The sequence below is a fragment of the Papio anubis genome, chromosome 20, assembly GCF_008728515.1.
Source record: "Papio anubis isolate 15944 chromosome 20, Panubis1.0, whole genome shotgun sequence".
In the NCBI taxonomy this organism is placed as follows: Eukaryota; Metazoa; Chordata; class Mammalia; order Primates; family Cercopithecidae; genus Papio; species Papio anubis.
Window position 1 is genome coordinate 352,201 of NC_044995.1, and position 18,643 is coordinate 370,843.

The 18,643-nt window shown below is 49.8% G+C and overlaps 2 protein-coding genes across 4 annotated transcripts in view; one reads left to right on the forward strand and one right to left on the reverse strand.

The window, feature by feature from the left end:
- Positions 1–4,839: 4,839 nt before the first annotated feature.
- Positions 4,840–18,643, reverse strand: part of ZNF114 (zinc finger protein 114) — a 75,858-nt gene continuing 62,054 nt past the window's right edge. For all 3 annotated transcript variants that reach the window (XM_031659093.1, XM_031659095.1, XM_031659094.1), the window contains 3 exons: positions 13,235–13,312; positions 10,501–10,627; positions 4,840–6,687 (listed from right to left, as the gene is read on the reverse strand). In XM_031659093.1, coding sequence (XP_031514953.1) covers positions 5,570–6,687; positions 10,501–10,627; positions 13,235–13,243 — 1,254 coding nt within the window. In that variant the 5' untranslated portion in view covers positions 13,244–13,312 and the 3' untranslated portion in view covers positions 4,840–5,569. The remainder of the gene's footprint in view (positions 6,688–10,500; positions 10,628–13,234; positions 13,313–18,643) is intronic.
- Positions 13,260–18,643, forward strand: part of LOC116271750 (uncharacterized protein ZSWIM9-like) — a 21,680-nt gene continuing 16,296 nt past the window's right edge. Inside the window, exon 1 of the mRNA XM_031660359.1 lies at positions 13,260–13,301. Within this exon, the coding sequence (XP_031516219.1) occupies positions 13,260–13,301 (42 nt within the window). The remainder of the gene's footprint in view (positions 13,302–18,643) is intronic.

Sequence of the window (18,643 nt, forward strand, 5' to 3'; positions counted from 1 at the left end):
AAAATTAGCTGGGCGTGGTGGTGCATGACTGTAATCCCAGGTACTCAGGAGGCTGAGGCAGGGGGATCGCTTGAACCTTGGGGGAGAGAGGTTGCAGTGAGCCAAGATCATGCCTGGGTGACAGTGACACTCTTGTCTTAAAAAAAAAAAAAAAGAGTGGAATATAAAGCATCGTGTAATACAGGGTGGTATTTTTAAAACTTTTTTTTTTTTTAGACAGAGTCTCACCCTGTTACTCAGGCTGGAGTGCAGTGGCGTGATCTCAGCTCACTGTAACCTCTGCCCCCCGGGTTAAAGCAATTCTCTGCCTCAGCCTCCTTAGTAGCTTGGATTACAGGTGCCCACCACCACACCCGGTTTTTTTTTTGTTTGTTTGTTTTTTGTATTTTTAGTAGAGATGGGGTTCACCATCTTGGCCAGGCTGGTCTTGAACTCCTGACCTCGTGATCCACCCGCCTCGGCCTCCCAAAGTGCTGGGATTACAGGCGTGAGCCACTGTGGCCGGCCTAAATTTTGTTTTTAATTGTACATATTTATGGGATGCGGTGTGATGTTTCGATACATATATAAATTATGTAGTGATCAAATCAAGGTTATTAGCAAATCCATCATCCCAGACGCTTGTTATATCTTTGTGGTGAGAACATGCAAAATGTTCTAGCTATTCTGAAGTATACAATCCATTATTGTTGACTATAGAGGGTGGTATTCTTTTGTAACAGTGTGCTGATGCGACCGGGCGCGGTGGCTCATGCCCGCAATCTCAGCACTTCGGGAGACCGAGGCGGGCGGATCACTTGAGGCCGGGAATTCGAGACCAGCCTGGCTAACATGGTAAAGCCCCATCTCTACTAAAAATAAAAAATTAGCCAGGCGCGGTGGCGGGCGCCTGTAATCTCAGCTACTCAGGAGCCTGAGGCAGGAGAATTGCTTGAATCCTGGAAGCGGAGGTTTCTGTGAGCCCAGATCGTGCCACTGCATTCCAACCCGGGCAACAGAGCAAGACCTTGTCTCAAAAAAAAAAAAAAAAAAAAAAAAGTGCTGATACAAAATGATTTCTTACTGGGTGTCAGAATTTTGGAAGCCACTGGTAGACAGTCCTTAGTTTCACACAATGATTTTCAGTCAACTGCCTATTCGTCAATTCCAACCACCTCGCCCCACTGCCAAAATCGAACGTTTCTGGTCTCCCGGCGGCGCCGCCTTAGCAGGATCCGCCGCCAGGTGGCGCGCGCCCCCCGCCCGGAGTGGGTTTTGTCCCATCCCGGACTTAGATCTTCCAAGACAGTGATTTCCTTCTGTTCGGGTCTCTTCCGGAGGATCCGCTTTACTCGTTCTAGAAGCTCTGACCTCGAATGCAGTTCCAGAAGCAGAACCCTGCAGGGGGTTTCAGGCGGCCAAGAAGGGAAGTGGCTCTCCTAAGACCGTCCTGGCTTCGGTTCACGGCGCTCATTAAATGCCTCCCACGCCAGACGAGGTCCCCGTCCCCGAAGCTGGCGTCCCAGGGGTAAGGACACACACGAACCCTCCTGCCCCCATTCGCGACCCCGTCAGTGCAGGGAGGCTCCGGCCTGGGGCTGAAGAGCCGAGTCTCTCGTGCCTGACAGCACGGGGTCGAGCCCCTCCCGGCCACCTGCTGGCTGTGGGATCTTGGGCATCGTGCTTGGCCTCGCTCTGCCTTGGTTTCCCCCACTGTAGTGATAGTGATAACAGCAGCCACTTCATAGGGTTGCAGGCGTTACATGAGTTAATAGATGCAAAGGGCTCAGAAGGGGGTCTGGCGTATATTTGCTAAACCGATTGTTGAAAATTCTCAATTTACATCTGTGAGAACTGAGGACCAGTTGGGGGTGGGGGTGGGGAACCCCCAAAGTCGGCTAAGTTCAGCCTCAGCGACTGGAGGCGGGAGGGGTGTTCCCTCACCTACAGATAGTTTCCCGCCTCCCGCGCCGGCCCCCTCCACCCCCAGCTGAATCCAGGCATTCTGATTTCAGTCATAGTCCTCCTCCTGACAGCGCTCCCTGGGGGTGGGAGTGGACCCAGGCCCCTTGGCAAGGTCTGGGGCTGCCCTGGCGGAGCAGCCTCCCCTCCTCCTCTTTATTCCTTCCAGGATGGGGAGGGCCACGAGTCATCCAGATTCTATGATAAAGCGGCAGATTCCTGGGAAATGCAGGCAGCAGGGGTCCGGGAGAAAGGGCCAAGCTGGAGCCCGCTCAGTCACAGTGGGGGTCCCCGACCTGCAGGCCCTCCCCAAACACTGAAAGGTGAACTTAGCAGCGCTGGGTCATGCAGAATGGGCGCCTAGGAGGACCTCTGCTCTTACCAGTGGCATTTCTCTTTTCTCTCTCCCGTTTTCTTTTTTTTTTTTTTGTGACCGAGTCTTGTTCTGTCGCCCAGACTGGAGTGCAGTGGTGCGATCTCAGCTCACTGCAACCTCCGCCTCCTGGGCTCAAGTAATTCTCCTGCCTCAGCCTCCCGAGTAGCTGGGACTACAGGTGCATGCCACCATGCCTGACTAATTTTTGTATTTTTATTAGAGATGGGGTTTCACCACGTTGGCGAGGCTGGTCTTGAACTCCTGACCTCAAGTGATCCACCCGCCTCGGCCTCCCAAAGTGCTGGGATTACAGGCGTGAGCCACTGCACCCAGCCAACAATGACTTTTGTAAAATGCTCATTGGGAGGGCTTTGCAAAATTGATATCAGCAGCCGTGTTTCTAATCTCTAAAGTGAGATACAGAACCAAGGTCTCTGGAATGAATATAACTAAGAAAGAATGAATGCCACCTGCACCCTACCTGCTTAGCCTTTCTTTTCCTGAAAGAAGGCACAAAGAAATATTCTATGCCATGCCATCATATGTAGCATAAACATCAGCAAAACTGGAAAACAGGGTATTTGGGGATTTCTGCATAGGTGCAAATGTAAAGATGAGGGAGGGGGGCGAATGATAACAAAATGAACCACAGTGGTTTCCTCTGGGGGCTGGAGATATCTGTGAGGCACAGACATGAATTGCCTGGTGTTTAATGATGAGCTGTTTATGGGCTTGGATTGTGGGTATAAGGGCAATCACTTTATTAACTTTGAAATGTCGTGGTGTCAGGTGCCTGTAATCCCAGCTACTCAGGAGGCTGAGGTAGGAGAATCACTTGAACCTGGGAGGCAGAGGTTGCAGTGAGCTGAGATCGCACCACTGCACTCCTACCCAGGCAACAAGAGCAAAACTGCATCTCAAAAAAAAAAAAAAAATGTATGTGTACATTTTCATACATTTTCAGGTAGTCATATTTCCCAACTTTTATTTATTTTTATTTGTTTTTTGAGGTGGAGTTTCACTCTTGTTGCCCAGGCTGGAGTGCAATGGCACAATTTCAGCTCACCGCAACCTCTGCCTCCCGGATTCAAGCAATTTTCCTGCCTCAGCCTCCTGAGTAGTTGGGATTATATGCATGAGCCACCATACCTAATTATATATTTTTAGTAGTGACAGGGTTTCTCCATGTTGGTCAGGCTGGTCTCGAACTCCTGACCTCAGGCATTCTGCCCACTTTGGCCTCCCAAAGTGCTGGGGTTACAGGCGTGAGCCAACATGCCTGGTCATTTCCCAACTTTTAAAAAATTAAAAAGAGGCCGGGCACAGTGGCTCATGCCTGTAATCCTGGCACTTTGAGAGGCCAAGGCAGGCAGGTCACTTGAGGTCAGGAGTTTGTAACCAGCCTGGCCAACATGGTGAAACCTCGTCTCTACTAAAAATACAAAAATTAGCTGGGTGTGGTGGTGGATGTCTGTAGTCCCAGCTACTCGGGAGGGTGAGGCAGGAGAACCACTTGAGCCTGGGAGGCGGAGGTTGCAGTGAGCCGAGATTGCCCCACTGCTCTCCAGCCTGGATGATAGAGCAAGACTCTTGTCTCAAAATAAATACATAAATAAATAAAGTAAAAATAAAAAGAAGACATTAAACAGTGCTCATTGTGGAAAGTGAATCTATGTGCCCTTAGTAAAGAAGATGAGAAGAATGGAGATGGCAGGGAAACTGACAGAATATGACACATCAGACTGACAAAGTCATAACAAGTACCCCAAGTTGGTACCAAAAAGACTACATACTCTGACCATAATGCAGTTGCGCAGTGACCGATAAGACAAAAATGGTCTCATGGAGCATATGAATCCCAAGTCTAAACTGAATGAGGCTCAAAGAAGGCTTCACATTGAAAATGAGAACATGTGTATGTGAGTGAGTTGTAATGAACCTGCTATATATCAACATTTATGTGGCAGAGCTGGGAGGGTGCAAAGAGGGATATCCTTCATCTTGTAGCATTTTTTTTTTAGAACGGAAAAACTGGAAAATCATTAACATTTATAGTGTTTCAGTCCTACTGTGCAGTCATTGTGCCTAAGTGAAGAGCTGGACCCGCAAGTTGCCTCGCCTCGCCTTGCCTTTTGCCTTTCCTTTCCTTCCCCTTCCCTTCCCCTTCCCTTCCCTCTCCCCTTTCCTTTCCTTTCCTTTTTTCTTCTTTTCTTCCCTCCCTCCCTCCCTTCCTTCCTTCCTTCACTTTGTCACCCAGGCCGGAGTGCAGTGGTGCAAACATAGCTCACTGCTGCCTCAGGCTCCCAGGCTCAAACGATCCTCCTGCCTCAGCTCCCCAGGTAGCTGGGACTACAGGCATGTGCTACCACGCCTGGTTAATTTTTGCATTTTGTTGTTGTTGTTGTTGAGATGGGGTTTCTCCATGTTGCCCAGGCTGGTCTCAAACTCCTGGACTCAAGCAATCCTCCCACCTTGGCCTCCCAAAGTGCTAGAATTACAGGTGTGAGTCACCGCACCCGGCCTTGAAAGCTTTATTTTTATTCCAATTGTAGCCTCCCTCCAGGATGTGGATTCACATGTAACATGAGTGGTAAGTGTTTAAAGGGGACTTTCCCACATTTTTTTTTTTGAAATGGAGTCTCGCTCTGTTGCCCAGGCTGGAGTGCAGTGGTGCAATCTCGGCTCACTGCAAGCTCTGCCTCCCAGGTTCACGGTATTCTCCTGCCTCAGCCTTCAGAGTAGCTGGGACTACAGGCTCCCGCCACCATGCCTGGCTAATTTTTTGCATTTTTAGTAGAGACAGAGTTTCACCATATTAGTCAGGATGGTCTCGATCTCCTGACCTCATGATCCACCCGCCTCGTCCTCCCAAAGTGCTGGGATTACAGGTGAGCCACCGCGCCCAGCAGGTCTTTCCTACAGTTTTTACTTCCGTAAGGAGGCTCTGCAGTGTGAGTTCTTGTATGAACCATGAATTTGAGACCACGCTGAAGGTTTTGTCATGTTCCTTTTAGATTCACAGTTTCTCTCCAGGGTGAGAACAAATGTCTACTCAAGATGAATGAAGAGGAAAGGCTTTCCCTAGACTTTACCTTGGCAGGGTTTTTTTTTTTTTTTTTCACATTTCTGTAAGATAGGAGAGTTCAGGGAAGATGTTCTCATGCATGCTAGCCCCTTGAGCTCCCTTCCAATATGTCCTCCTCCCATGTTCAGTACAGTTCGAAAATTGATGAAGATTTTCCCACCTTCCTTTCATTCACAGCGCTTCTCATCATTGTGAGTCTTCAGATGTTTTTTAAGTCCTGACGACTTTGTAAAGTCTTTGCCACATGTCTTACATTTATAGGGTTTCTCTCCAGTGTGGCTCCTTAGATGTGTGTATTTTGAGGACTCCCTGATGACTTTCCCACATTCTTCACATTCGTAGGGCTTCTTCTGCACGACGTGCTTTCTTAAATGCTTATGAAGGTGTAAGGAATATCTGAAGGCTTTTCCACATTTCCCACATTCGTACGGTTTCTCTCCAGTGTGAATTTTCATATGTCTCATAAGGAATGACTGATAAAAAAAGGCTCTCCCACATTCGGGACATTTGTGGCTTTTCTCTCCAGTGCAGTGACTCCTGTGTGAACTGGACTTTGGGGCGTTGGCAGAGGTTGCTCCAGTCTGACAATCCTTCTTATTTGTCTCTGCGGTATACGACTGCATCTGCACGGCATGAACTGAGTTATTTCTGGAAGTGTTCTCGCCCTGAGTAAAATCATACATTTTCTCTCGAACACGAGTGTTGTGTGCCCTAAGGGATCCGTCTTCATGGAAAGCTTTTCCAAATGGATTCTGTTGGTGCCTGTTTGCTCCCGTATCAATTTCATCACGTATATGATGCACGGCGTTCTGACTGCCAGTCCATGTGCTTGATTTCAGCTCTGTTTTTCTCCCACACGGAACCCACTGAATGTTCTGCCCCAAGACTTCATCGTGTCCGTTGTTTTCATGTGTTTTTTGACTATCGTTTAAGAAAGGATTATACTTGAAAATACTTGAGTCACATGTCAGGATACATTGTCTTGTGGAATCTCCCTGTGAAGGCACACGCCTGCAGGTAGGTTTAGAGCGGTTCCTTATTTCGTGATCTTCACAGACGCTAACAGAAGATTCATCTTTCTCAGGGGCAACTGCAGGTGGCTTCACATTATTCACCCCCTGCCTGTGTGGTCCCTCTGTTTTGGGGCATCTCCAGTCTTCTCTCAATGTGGAGAGCTGGGAACTGATGCTTGTGAGACACACTCTGTTGGCTTCAGGAAATGTTCTTTTAGGAAGAATATCCGGCTGAGGGGTTGCATCTTTGGTTTCGCACGGAGTCGCCCAGTCTGAAATACAGTGGCACAAAAGTTAAATTCTTTGTTGAAAGTAAAGGTGGGTTAGAGATGATAACACAGGCAATGTCTGTGCGGATTTCTTTCTTTCTTTCCCCCTTCCTTCTTTCCTTCCTTCCTTCCTTCCTTTCTTCCCTCCCTTCCTTTCTTCTTCCTTCCTCTGCTTCCTTTCTTCCTTCCCCTTCCTTCCTTCCTTTCTTTCTCTTTCAACAGATTCCTTGCTCTGTGGCCTCAGGCTGGAGTACCTTTGCATGATCCTTTGCTTCCTTACACCCTTCCTTCCTTCCATGTCCTTAGCTTTTTTCTGTCCTTCAGCTTCCCGAGTATCTGAGATTACAAGTGTGTGCCAGCATGCCTGGCTAGTTTTTGTATTTTCAGTTGAGATGGGGTTTCGCCATGTTGGCCAGGCTGGTCTTGAATTCCTGGCCTCATGTGATCCACCTGCCTCAGCCTCCCAAAGTGTTGGGATTACAGGCGTGAGCCAACATGCCCGGCCTCTGTGTGGATTTCTTTCTAGATGTTCCCCCAACATATATGATAAAAACGTGAAGGGGGGCCGGGCGCGGTGGCTCAAGCCTGTAATCCCAGCACTTTGGGAGGCCGAGGCGGGCGGATCACGAGGTCAGGAGATCGAGACCATCCTGGCTAACACAGTGAAACCCCGTCTCTACTAAAAATACAAAAAATTAGCCGGGCGTGGTGGCGGCGCCTGTAGTCCCAGCTACTCGGGAGGCTGAGGCAGGAGAATGGCGTAAACCCGGGAGGTGGAGCTTGCAGTGAGCCGAGATCGCGCCACTGCACTCCAGCCTGGGCGACAGAGCGAGACTCCGCCTCAAAAAAAAAAAAAAAAAAAAAAAAACGTGAAGGGGAAGAAAGCAAGAGGAAGGAAGCAGAGAAAGACCTCAGGGATTCCGCAGTGTCAGGAATGTGAGGATGGTAAGGTCAGGGGTTCAACATGGATAGCGTCATGTTACTGAGGAATGGTTCTGCAGAGATCAAGGAAACGATCAGGAATTTTAAGTGGAAGAGAATTGTACAGAAAGTCCATGTGAAATTTTTATTTTTTTGAGATGAGGGTCTCACTAGGTTGCCCAGGCACTGGGCGCAGTGGCTATTCATAGGCTTAATCATAACACACTGTAGCCTTGAGCTCTTGGGGTCAAGTGATCCTCTTGCCTCAGTCTCCCGAGTAGCTGGCTCCATGTGCAATTTTTTTTTTTTTTTTTTGAGACGGAGTCTCGCTCTGTTGTCCAGGCTGGAGTGCAGTGGCCGGATCTCAGCTCACTGCAAGCTCCGCCTCCTGGCTTTACACCATTCTCCTGCCTCAGCCTCCCGAGTAGCTGGGACTACAGGCGCTTGCCACCTCGCCCAGCTAGTTTTTTGTATTTTTTAGTAGAGACGGGGTTTCACCGTGTTAGCCAGGATGGTCTCGATCTCCAGACCTCGTCATCCGCCCGTCTTGGCCTCCCAAAGTGCTGGGATTACAGGCTTGAGCCATTGCGCCCGGCCTCCATGTGCAATTTTAAGGAGAAAAGGAACAGGCCTTTCTCTGGGAAAAATGAATATATGAGAGGATGGATAAAAGTCAAAAAACATAAGCTCAGCCAGGCGCAGCGGCTCACGCCTGTAATCCCAGCACTTTGAGAGGCTGAGGTGGGTGGATCACCGGAGGTCAGGAGTTTGAGACCAGCCTGACCAACGTGGTGAAGCCCCATCTCTACTAAAAATACAAAAATAAGCCGGGCATTGTGGTGTGTGCCTGTAATTCCAGCTACTTGGGAGGCTGAGGCAGGAGAATCACTTGAACCCAGGAGGCAGAGATTACAGTGAGCGGAGATTGCACCACTGCACTCCAGCCTGGGCAAGAGGGTACCTGTTTTTTCCTTTCTTTTTAAATTAAAAAAACTTTTTTAAGACAAAAAAGAACAGGGTTTTGCCATGTTGGCTGGGGTGGTCTCGACCTCCTGGCCTCAAGTAATCCTCCTCCTGCCTCAGCCTCCCAAAGTGCTAGGATTATAAGTGTGAACCACTGTGCCTGGCCTATAGGTCTCCTTAGCTGCTCTGTAGATAACAACTTGAAAATTATAAAGCATTAAGTTTCCACTTTGAGATATTCCTTCAGGTCCTGCATTCTGATGAAATGACTATGCCAACTGGTCTGAGGAATGCCGTGAGAAACTGACGCACCAAAGAATGTACTTTCCTCATCCCGACGATTTCATCCCCCTTCCTCTGACCAATCAACATCTCCAATTCTCCGGTCCCTTGCCCTTCATGATCCCCTTGAAAACGAGAGCAGTGGCTCACGCCTGTAGTGCCAACATTTTGGGAGGCCAAGGTGGGCGGATCTCTTGAGGTCAGGAGTTCGAGACCAGCCTTGCCAACGTGATGAAACCCCATCTCTACTAAAAATACAAAAATTAGCCGGGTATGGTGGTGTGTGCCTGTAGTCCCAGCTACTCGGGAGGCTGAGGCAGGAGAATTGCTTGAACCCGGGAGGCAGAGGTTGCAGTGAGCGGAGATCGCACCATTGCACTCCAGCCTGGGCAACAAGAGTGAAACACAGTCTCAAAAAACAAAAAAACAAGAACCCCAAAACCCCTCAGGGAGAAGAATTTGAGCATCTCCTCCCATCTCCTCGGTCGGCACCAGATAATCATGAAACTTTCTCTGTTGCAAACCTTGCTGTCTCAGTGGCATGAGCCTGTTGCTCTGTTACTATGCTGCTGGTTTACAAACCTGTCAGTCCTGTAATGTTCACATCTACCTGGCACTGAGATGCATGAATGCCTGGACAAAACTGCCCTGCACTGTTTTCAGACCACTTCTTGCTCCAAATGAGAGGGCAGACTGGGTTTGCCTAGTGGAGATCCCGTTCACTGGGCAAGCACGTGGTGTAAAGGAACTATGCCAAGACTTTCTGTGAAATGGGACACAAGCTGTGGTTTGCTGGGGGTTCCGAAGCTGACGATGTGTGAATAGAAGAGCAACAGTGGTCCCTCTACTTTTCTCATCAATGCACTAAAACTCTGCCAAAAGGGCTCAGAACGACCCTTTTCCTGTGTACCATGTTCACCTACATAAGGATCCCCCAAAGTCTGTTCGATCACCAAGAGAATAAAAATGTAATGCATTAGTTGGGCATGGTAGAGCATGCCTGTAATCCCAGATACTCAGGAGGCTGAGGCAGGAGAATTGCTTGAGCCCAGGAGGCGGAGGTTGCAGTGAGTCGTGATGGTGCCACTTCACTCCAGCCTGGGTGACAGGGTGAGACCCCACCTTCATGAAAAGAAAAATAAAGGTTGGGTGTGGTGGCTCACGCCTGTAATCCCAGCACTTCGGGAGGTCAAGGTGGGAGGATCACTTGAGGTCAGGAGTTCAAGACCAGCCCAGCCAACGTGGTGAAATCTGCCTCTACTAAAAATACAAACAAAAATTAGCCAGGTGTGGTGGTGTGCACCTGTATTCCCAGCTACTAGAGAGGCTAAGGCAAGAGAATTGTATGAACCCAGGAGGCAGAAGTTGCAGTGAGCTGAGATGATGCCACTGCACTCCAGCCTGGGAGATAGAGTGAGACCCTGTCTCAAAAAATAAAATAAAATAAAATAAAATAAAATAAAATAAAATAAAATAATGCAACAAACTATTTCCAGTTTCATGGTGAACCCTACATCTACTACCTGGGGGACAACAGTTCTGTCTCTGGAATTTAACCCAGTTCCCATTTTCCAATGCACTTCCCAGATCACGGTTCCAAAGTAGCACTGGTCCCATCACTGACTAAGTGCAGGAAGGGGGCCTCCTTACCTATGAATGCCAGGTTCCTAGAGTTCTCCAGCATCACATCTCTGTAGAGATTCCTCTGAGCTGGGTCCAGCAGGGTCCACTCCTCTTTGGTGAAGTTCACAGCCACGTCTGCGAAGGTCACTGAGTCCTAAAACAGCACATGCGGTTTGGCTCAGTGGGGTGTCCTGTTATCAGTTTGAACTGTGACCCCGTTCTCCACAAAAAAAGGTACATTGAGGTCTTAACCCTTGGTACCTGCAAAGGTGACCTGATTTGAGAACTAGAGTCTTTGCAGATGTCAATGAATTAAGATGAGGCTGTGGCCGGGCGCAGTGGCTCACACCTGTAATCCCAGCACTTTGGGAGGTTGAGGCAGGTGGATCACAAGGTCAGGAGTTCGAGACCAGCCTGGCCAACATGGTGAAACCCCATCTCTACTAAAAATACAAAAAATTAGCCGGGCATGGTGGCAGGTGCCTGTAGTCCCAGCTACTCAGGAGGCTGAGGCAGAGAACTGCTTGAACCCAGGAGGTGGAGGTTGTAGTGAGCCGAGATCATGCCACTGCACTCCAGCCTGGGCAACAAAGTGAGACTCTGTCTCAAAAAAAAAAAAAAGAAAAAAGAAAAAAAAAAAAGGTGACGTTGTACTGGGGTTGGGTGGGCCCTAATCCAATGACTGGTGTCCTTATAAGAAGAGGAAATCTGGCCAGGTGCGGTGGCTTACACCTGTAATCCCAGCACTTTGGGAGTTTGAGGCGGGACGATTGCTTGAGGCCAGGAGTTCAAGTCCAGCCTGGGCAACAAAGTGATAACCCGTCTCTACAAAAAATAACCATTACCCGTGAATGTGGGTGGGCACCTATAGTCCCAGCTACCCGGGAGGCTGAGGAGGGAGGATTGCCTGAGCCTGGGAGGTGGAGGTTGCAATGAGCTATGATCCTGCCACTGCAGTCCAGCCTGGGCAACAGAGCAAGACCCTGTCTCAAAACAAACAAACAAACAAAATATATATATATATATATATATATATATATATATATATATATAAAAGAAGGGGAAATGTGGACAGAGGGAGGGACAAAGAGGAAAGAATGCCATTTGGTGAGGGAGGCAGAGACTGGAGTGATGGGTCCACAAGCCAGGGAATGCCAAGGATGCCAGTGACTACCGGCAGCTAGGTAAGAACATGGAACAAATTCTTTCTTGGAGCCTCCAGAAGGAACCAACCCCGCCGCCATTTTGATCTTGGACTTCCAGCCTGCAGAATTGTGAGAAAATCAATGTCTGTTGCTTAAGCTACCCCATCTGTGATAGTTACGGCAGCCTGAAGAGCCTAATGCAACGGGAAGAGCATACGCTCAATTGGTAGAGACTGACGTCCGGTCGTATGACTCAGGTGCTCTTTCTTCTGAGACAGGGTCTTGAGCTGTCACACAGGCTGGCGTGCGGTGGTGCAAACGCAGCTCACGGCAGCCTCTAACTGCTGGGCTCAAGTGATCCTCCCACCTCAGCCTCCCAAGTGGCTGGGACAACCGGCACACACCATCGTTTTTGGCCCCGTCTCAGGAAAAAGAGTACCTGAGTCCCACGACTGGACTTCAGTCTCCACCAGTTGACCGGCTGTGTGTCTTTCTGATGCATTAGCCTGTTCAGGCTGTCATAACAAACGATCACAGAGGGGTGGCTTAAAAATCCATAGGGGTAGGCCGGGCGTGGTGGCTCACGCCTGTAATCCCAGCACTTTGGGAGGCTGAGGCGGGAGGATCACGAGGTTAGGAGGTCGAGACCATCCTGGATAACATGGTGAAACCCCGTCTCTACTGAAAATACAAACAATTAGCTGGGCGTGGTGGTGGATGCCTGTAGTCCCCGCTACTCGGGAGGCTGAGGCAGGAGAATGGCATGAACCCAGGAGGCAGAGCTTGCAGTGAGCCGAGATGGCGCCACCCAACTCCAGCCTGGGCAACTGAGCAAGACTCCATCTCAAAAAAAAAAAAAAAAAATTTGGACTGGGGCACGGCTCAGTCCACTCCTTGTTATCTGCAGGTCACGACAGTCGCGGGGGATGCTGCCACCAGGAGAGCCCTGCCCGCTGCATAAATGCCTAGTGTCCCCTGCAAGACCCTGAGTTCCTTAAGACAAAGACACTTTCTTTTTATTTTACTTTATTATGATTTTTAGAGACAGAGTCTTACTCTGTGCCCCAGGCTGGAGTGCAGTGGAGTGATCAGTCCTCATTGTAGCCTCACCCTCCTGGGCTCAAGCGATTCTCTCGCTTCAGCTTCTTAAGTAGCTGGGACTACAGCCATGCACCACCATGCCAGGCATTTTTTTTTTTTATATATTTATAGAGACAGGGGTCTTGCTATGTTGCCCAGGCTGGTATCAAACTCGTGGCCTCAAATGATCCTCCTGTCTCAGCCTCCCAAAGTCCTGGGATTACAGGCTTGAGCCACTGCGCCCCACCAAAGACACTTTCATCTCCTTTCTTAGCATGCTTTGCAGCAGAACGTGAAGCCCACAGGCAGCCAGGATGAGGCGTGGAAAGGACTGGTCAGTACTGGGGTGGGGGTGGTCCCATGAGAATCCCCAGGGCAGCATCTCTCTCTAAGCAGAGGTGCAGAGACCTGGGACAGCACGGCTGGCGGTGGGCCCTGCCCGGCTGCACGCGCTTTACCTAACTCCCAGCCACAGGCAGAGGCACATTCACTCGTGGGAACAACACCCTCTGGGGGAGGGTGAGCTGCCAACTTACCTGGGACATATTTGTCACCAACGCGATGGCCAGTCCTGGCTCCCCCGTGTTTCCTTCAAGGAGGCAGGCGAGGTAGAGCTTGGGAGAAGAATGGAGCTGTGAGAATCCAAGCACCCTGCCTTCCCCACACTCCTATGTGGACCCTGCCTGACATTAATCTCAGCATATAAATGCATGCGTGCACACACACCCCACACACACACCCACACTCCCCAAACCCCCTCACACCCACCCCCACACACACACCCACACACCCACACTCCCCAAACCCCCTCACACCCACCCACCCACACACCCACACACACCCACACTCCCCAAACCCCTCACACCCACCCACCCACACACCCACACACACCCACACACCCCAAACCCCCTCACACCCACCCACCCACACACACACCTCCACACACCACCCACACACACCCCAAACCCTCACACCCACCCACCCACACACCCACACACCCCAAACCCCTCACCCACCCACCCACACACCCACACACACCCACACTCCCCAAAACCCCTCACACCCACCCACACACCCACACACACCCACACTCCTTACAAAACCCCTCACACCCACCCACCCACACACACACACCTACACTCCTCTAAACTCCTCACACCCACCCATCCACACTCCACACCACACACCCACACTCCCCTAAACCCCCCTCACACCTACCCACCCACACACCTACCACACCTCAAACCCCCTCGCCACCTCCCACCTGCACCCACACACCCACACACACCCACACTCCCAAAACCCTCACACCCACCTACACCACCACCCACACACACCCACACCCCAAACCTCACACCCACCCACCCACACCACACCCACACACACCCACACTCCCCCCAACACCCCTCACACCCACCCACCCCACACCCACATTCCCCAAACCCCTCACACCCACCCACCCACACCCACACACCCACCACCCCCAAACCCCCTCACACCCACCCACACACACACACACCCACACACCCACACTCCCTAAACCCTCACACCTGCACCCACACACACACCCACACACACCCACCCCACACACACACCCCACACTCCCCAAACCCCCCTCACACCCACCCACCCACACACCCACACACACACCCACACTCCCCAAACCCCTCACACCCACCCACCCACACACACACCCACACACACCCACACTCCCCCAAAACCCCACACACCACCCCACCCACACACACCCACACACACCCACACTCCCCAAACCCCCTGAGCCACCCACCCACCACACACACACCCACACACCCACACTCCCCAAACCCCTCACACCCACCCACCCACACCACACACCCCACCCACACCCCCACACACACACACCTGTATTTTGCACTCCCATCGTTTTAAAGACAGAGTCTTGCTGTCCTGTTGCCCAGGCTGGAGGCAGAAAACAATGCTCACTACAACCTCAAACTTCTGCTCCAGTGATCCTCCTGCCTCAGCCTCCTGAGGCTGAAGGCACAGGCATGCTGCCCCCACGCCTCTGATTTTTCATATTTTATTTTCATAGAGATGGGGTCTCACTATGTTGCCTAGGCTGGTCTCAAATTCCCTGGCCTCAAGCAAGCAATTTTTTTTTTTTTTTTAAATTGAGGTGAAATTTGCATATCATGAAGTTAACCATTTTAAGTGAACAATGCAGTGGCATTTAGTGCATTTGCAATGTTGTACAAATGTCACCTCTGCCTAGTTCCAAATAATTGGCCACCACAAAACAAAACCCCATCCCCCTTAGCAGCAGTCAAATAATTCCCATTCTCCTCTCACCCAGCCCTGGCAGCTGATCTAATTGCTTTTTTTTTTTTTTTTTTTTGAGACAGAGTTCTCTGTTGCCCAGGCTGGAGTGCAATGGCATCATTCACTGCAGCCTCCGGCCCCTGGTTCAAGCAATTCTCCTGCCTCTGTGCCCTTGATTAGCTGCCATTACAGGCCCCTAGCTATTACACCTGGCTAATTTTTTATACTTTTAGTAGAGATGGGTTGCACCCATGTTGGCTAGGCTGGTCTCAACTCCTGACCTCAAGTGATTTTGCCCACCTCAGCCTCCCAAAGTGCTGGAATTAGGTGTGAGCACCACACCTGGCCCATAGCGTATTCATTACAGTCCAAAGTAGAAACAACCTAATATTGGTCAATGGATGAACAAAGAGCAAAACGTGGTCTATCCTCAAGCATCTATGAATATTATCCACATAAACGGACTGGAGACACTGACACACACTACAAATAATGGTGAGAGCTCTGAAAACAGATGCCAAGTGAACGGGGCCAGACACACAGAAGACCACAGTGTATGACTCCATTGAAACAAATGTCCAGAATAGGCTAACCCACAGAAAGTAGATCAGAGGCTGTCCAGGGTTGGGGAGATGAGGACTGGGAGGCCACCACTGAAGGATACAGGGCTTCTTTCTCGGGTGATGGAAATGTTCTTAAATTTTATGGACGACATGTCTGTAGAATATACTAAAACCATTGAATTGCACCCTTTAAGAAGGTGAATTCACAGCGGTGGCTCACGCCTGTAACCCAAAAACTCTGGGAGGCTGGATGCGCAGGTGGATCACTTGAGATCAGGAGTTCGAGACCATCCTGGCCAACAGGAAACCCCATCTCTACTAAAATACAAACATTAGCTGGGCGTGGTGGCATGGGTGCTTGTAATCCCAGCTACTTGGGGGCTGAGGCAGGAGAATCAGCTGAACCTGGGAGGTGCAGGTTGCAGTGAGCTGGAGATTGCACCACTGCACACCCTGGCCTGGTGACAGAGCGTAGACTTGGTCTCCAAAAAAAAAAAAAGAAGTTTCTTTTTTTTTTTTGAGACGGAGTCTCGCTTTGTCGCCCAGGCTGGAGTGCAGTGGCCAGATCTCAGCTCTCACTGCAAGCTCCGGCCCTCGGAGTTCCCGCCACGCATTCTCCTGCCTCCCTCAGCCTCCCGAAAGAAGCTGGGACTCCACAGGCCCCACCTCGGGCCTGCCTAATTTTGTGTTTTAGTAGAGACGGGGTTTCACTTTGTTAGCCAGGATGGAGTCTCGACCTTCTGATTCCAGGATCCTACCACCCCAGCCTCCCAAAGTGCTGGGATTACAGCTTGAGCCACCGCTACCTCGGCCAGAAGTTTCAAATATAAGATGAAAAGTACTATGTTACTGGGAAGTCAGATTTTTAGTAAGAGAAAGTTTCAAATATAAGATGAAAAGGTTTATATCATGAACACACACACACACACACACACACACACACACACACACACGTCTCCCTGGTCAGTCTATTCATAGAAAATGCTTAGTAGAATTAACAAGCAGGAAGCGATGAACACCCTTGGAGACATGGCTGGTCCGGGAACAGGAAATTTCCAGTGTGAGCCTTGCGGTGCCAGATGGCAGGGGAGCTGCTCGACACCGCGTTAGGAGGATGCACAGCGGCCGGAAAGGTCTCCCAGCGGCCCGATTTGAACTACAAAGTGAATCATTGCAATGGCTGGAAACACAGTGAACACTAAAAATACCTGGGCACATAATGATACCCAGAAAGAGAAAGCCAGAGGGGGAAAAAAACCACAAGCCTTGGTTAATAAAGAGGAAAAATTAAGCCTTTACTTTGCCTTTCCAGTAAGAAAAGAAATGGAATAGCCTTACGGATGACAGAAAACTGTGCAGAATTCCAGCTACATATTTATTTTTTATTTTTATTTTTTTGAGACAAGGTCTCATTCTGTCATCCAGGTTGGAATGCAGTGGGGAGATCTCGGCTCACAGCAGCCTCCCGAGTTCAAGTGATTCTCCTGCCTCAACTTCCCAAGTAGCTGGGACTGCAAGCGCCTGCCACCACGCCCAGCTAATATATATATGTATATATATTAAAAAAAAATTTTTTTTTGAGACAGGGTCTCATTCTGTCACCCAGGCTGGAGTGCAGTGGCATGATCTCAGCTCACTGCAACTTCCACCTCCCGGGGTCAAGCAATTCTGCTGCCTCAGCCTCCCGAGTAGCTGAGATTACAGGCTCGGGCCACCATGCCCAGTTAATTTTTGTATTTTTAGTAGAGATGGGGTTTCACTATGTTGGTCAGGCTTATCTTAAACTCCTGACCTCAGATGATCCGCCTGCCTCGACCTCCCAAAGTGCTGGGATTACAGGCGTGAGCCACCGCGCCCGGCCCCAGCTACATGTTTAGATGGGACAATTGAATGTTTTAAAAAAATCACCATTTTGGGCTGGGCTTGGTGGTTCACATCTGTAATTCCAGCATGTTGGGAGGCTGAGGCAGGAGGATCACTTAAGCTCAGGATTTTGATACCGCCCTGGGCAACATAGCAAGGCCCCGTCTCTACAAAAAAATTACAAATTAAGTGGGCACGCTGGCGTGCGCCTCCAGTCTCAGCTACTCAGGAGGTTGTGGTGGGAAGATCATTTGAGCCCAGGAGGTTGATGCCGCAGTGAACTATAATTGCACCACTGCACTCCAGCCTGGGTGACAGAATGAGGTCCTATCTCAAAAACAACAACAACAACAACAACAACAACCAAAATCATCATTTTGCAACCCTAATAAAACAACTGATTCAGGAAATAAGACAACTTAGTGGACACAGAAAGGGGAGGTAGTCATTAGCAGGGTACGAAGGCGTCACTCAGAACTTGCTGGGCATAAAGGGATGCAACTTTAAGAGGTAAGGCTCTGTGGGCGCTGTGGCCCAGGCCTGTAATCCCAGTACTTTGGGAGGCTGAGGTGGGTGGATCACCTGAGGTCAGGAGTTTGAGACCAGCCTGACCAACATGGAGAAACCTCGTCTCTACTAAAAACACAAAATTAGCCAGGAGTGGTGGTGCACGCCTGTAATCCCAGCTACTCGGGAGGCTGAGGCAGGAGAATCGTTTGAACCCGGGAGACGGAGGTTGTGGTGAACTGAAATCGTGCCATTTCACTTCATGAGCAACAAGAGCAAAAAAAAAAAAAAAAAAAAAAAAAGAGGTAAGAGGCTCTCTCACCTCCAGAAACTGCCCACCAATGTTAGCTTGACTTGTACAGGGACAAAGAGCCATTCTAGTTACACTGATGTGATGAACACACCACCTACGATGTATCTTCCATTTTTATTTTGTTTAAATTTTTCTTTGTTATTATATATTTTTCGAGACGAGGTCTCGCTCTATCACCCAGGCTGGAGTGCAGTGGCACATCTTGGCTCACTGCAACTTCTGCCTCCTGGGTTCAAGAGATTCTTCTGCCTCAGCCTCCCGAGTAGCTGGGACTACAGGTGCCCACCACCACGCCTGGCTATTTTTTTTTTTCTTTTTTCTTTTGTATTTATTTTTAGTAGAGACAGGGCTTCACCATGTTGGCCAGGCTGGTCTCAAACTCCTGACCTCAGGCAATC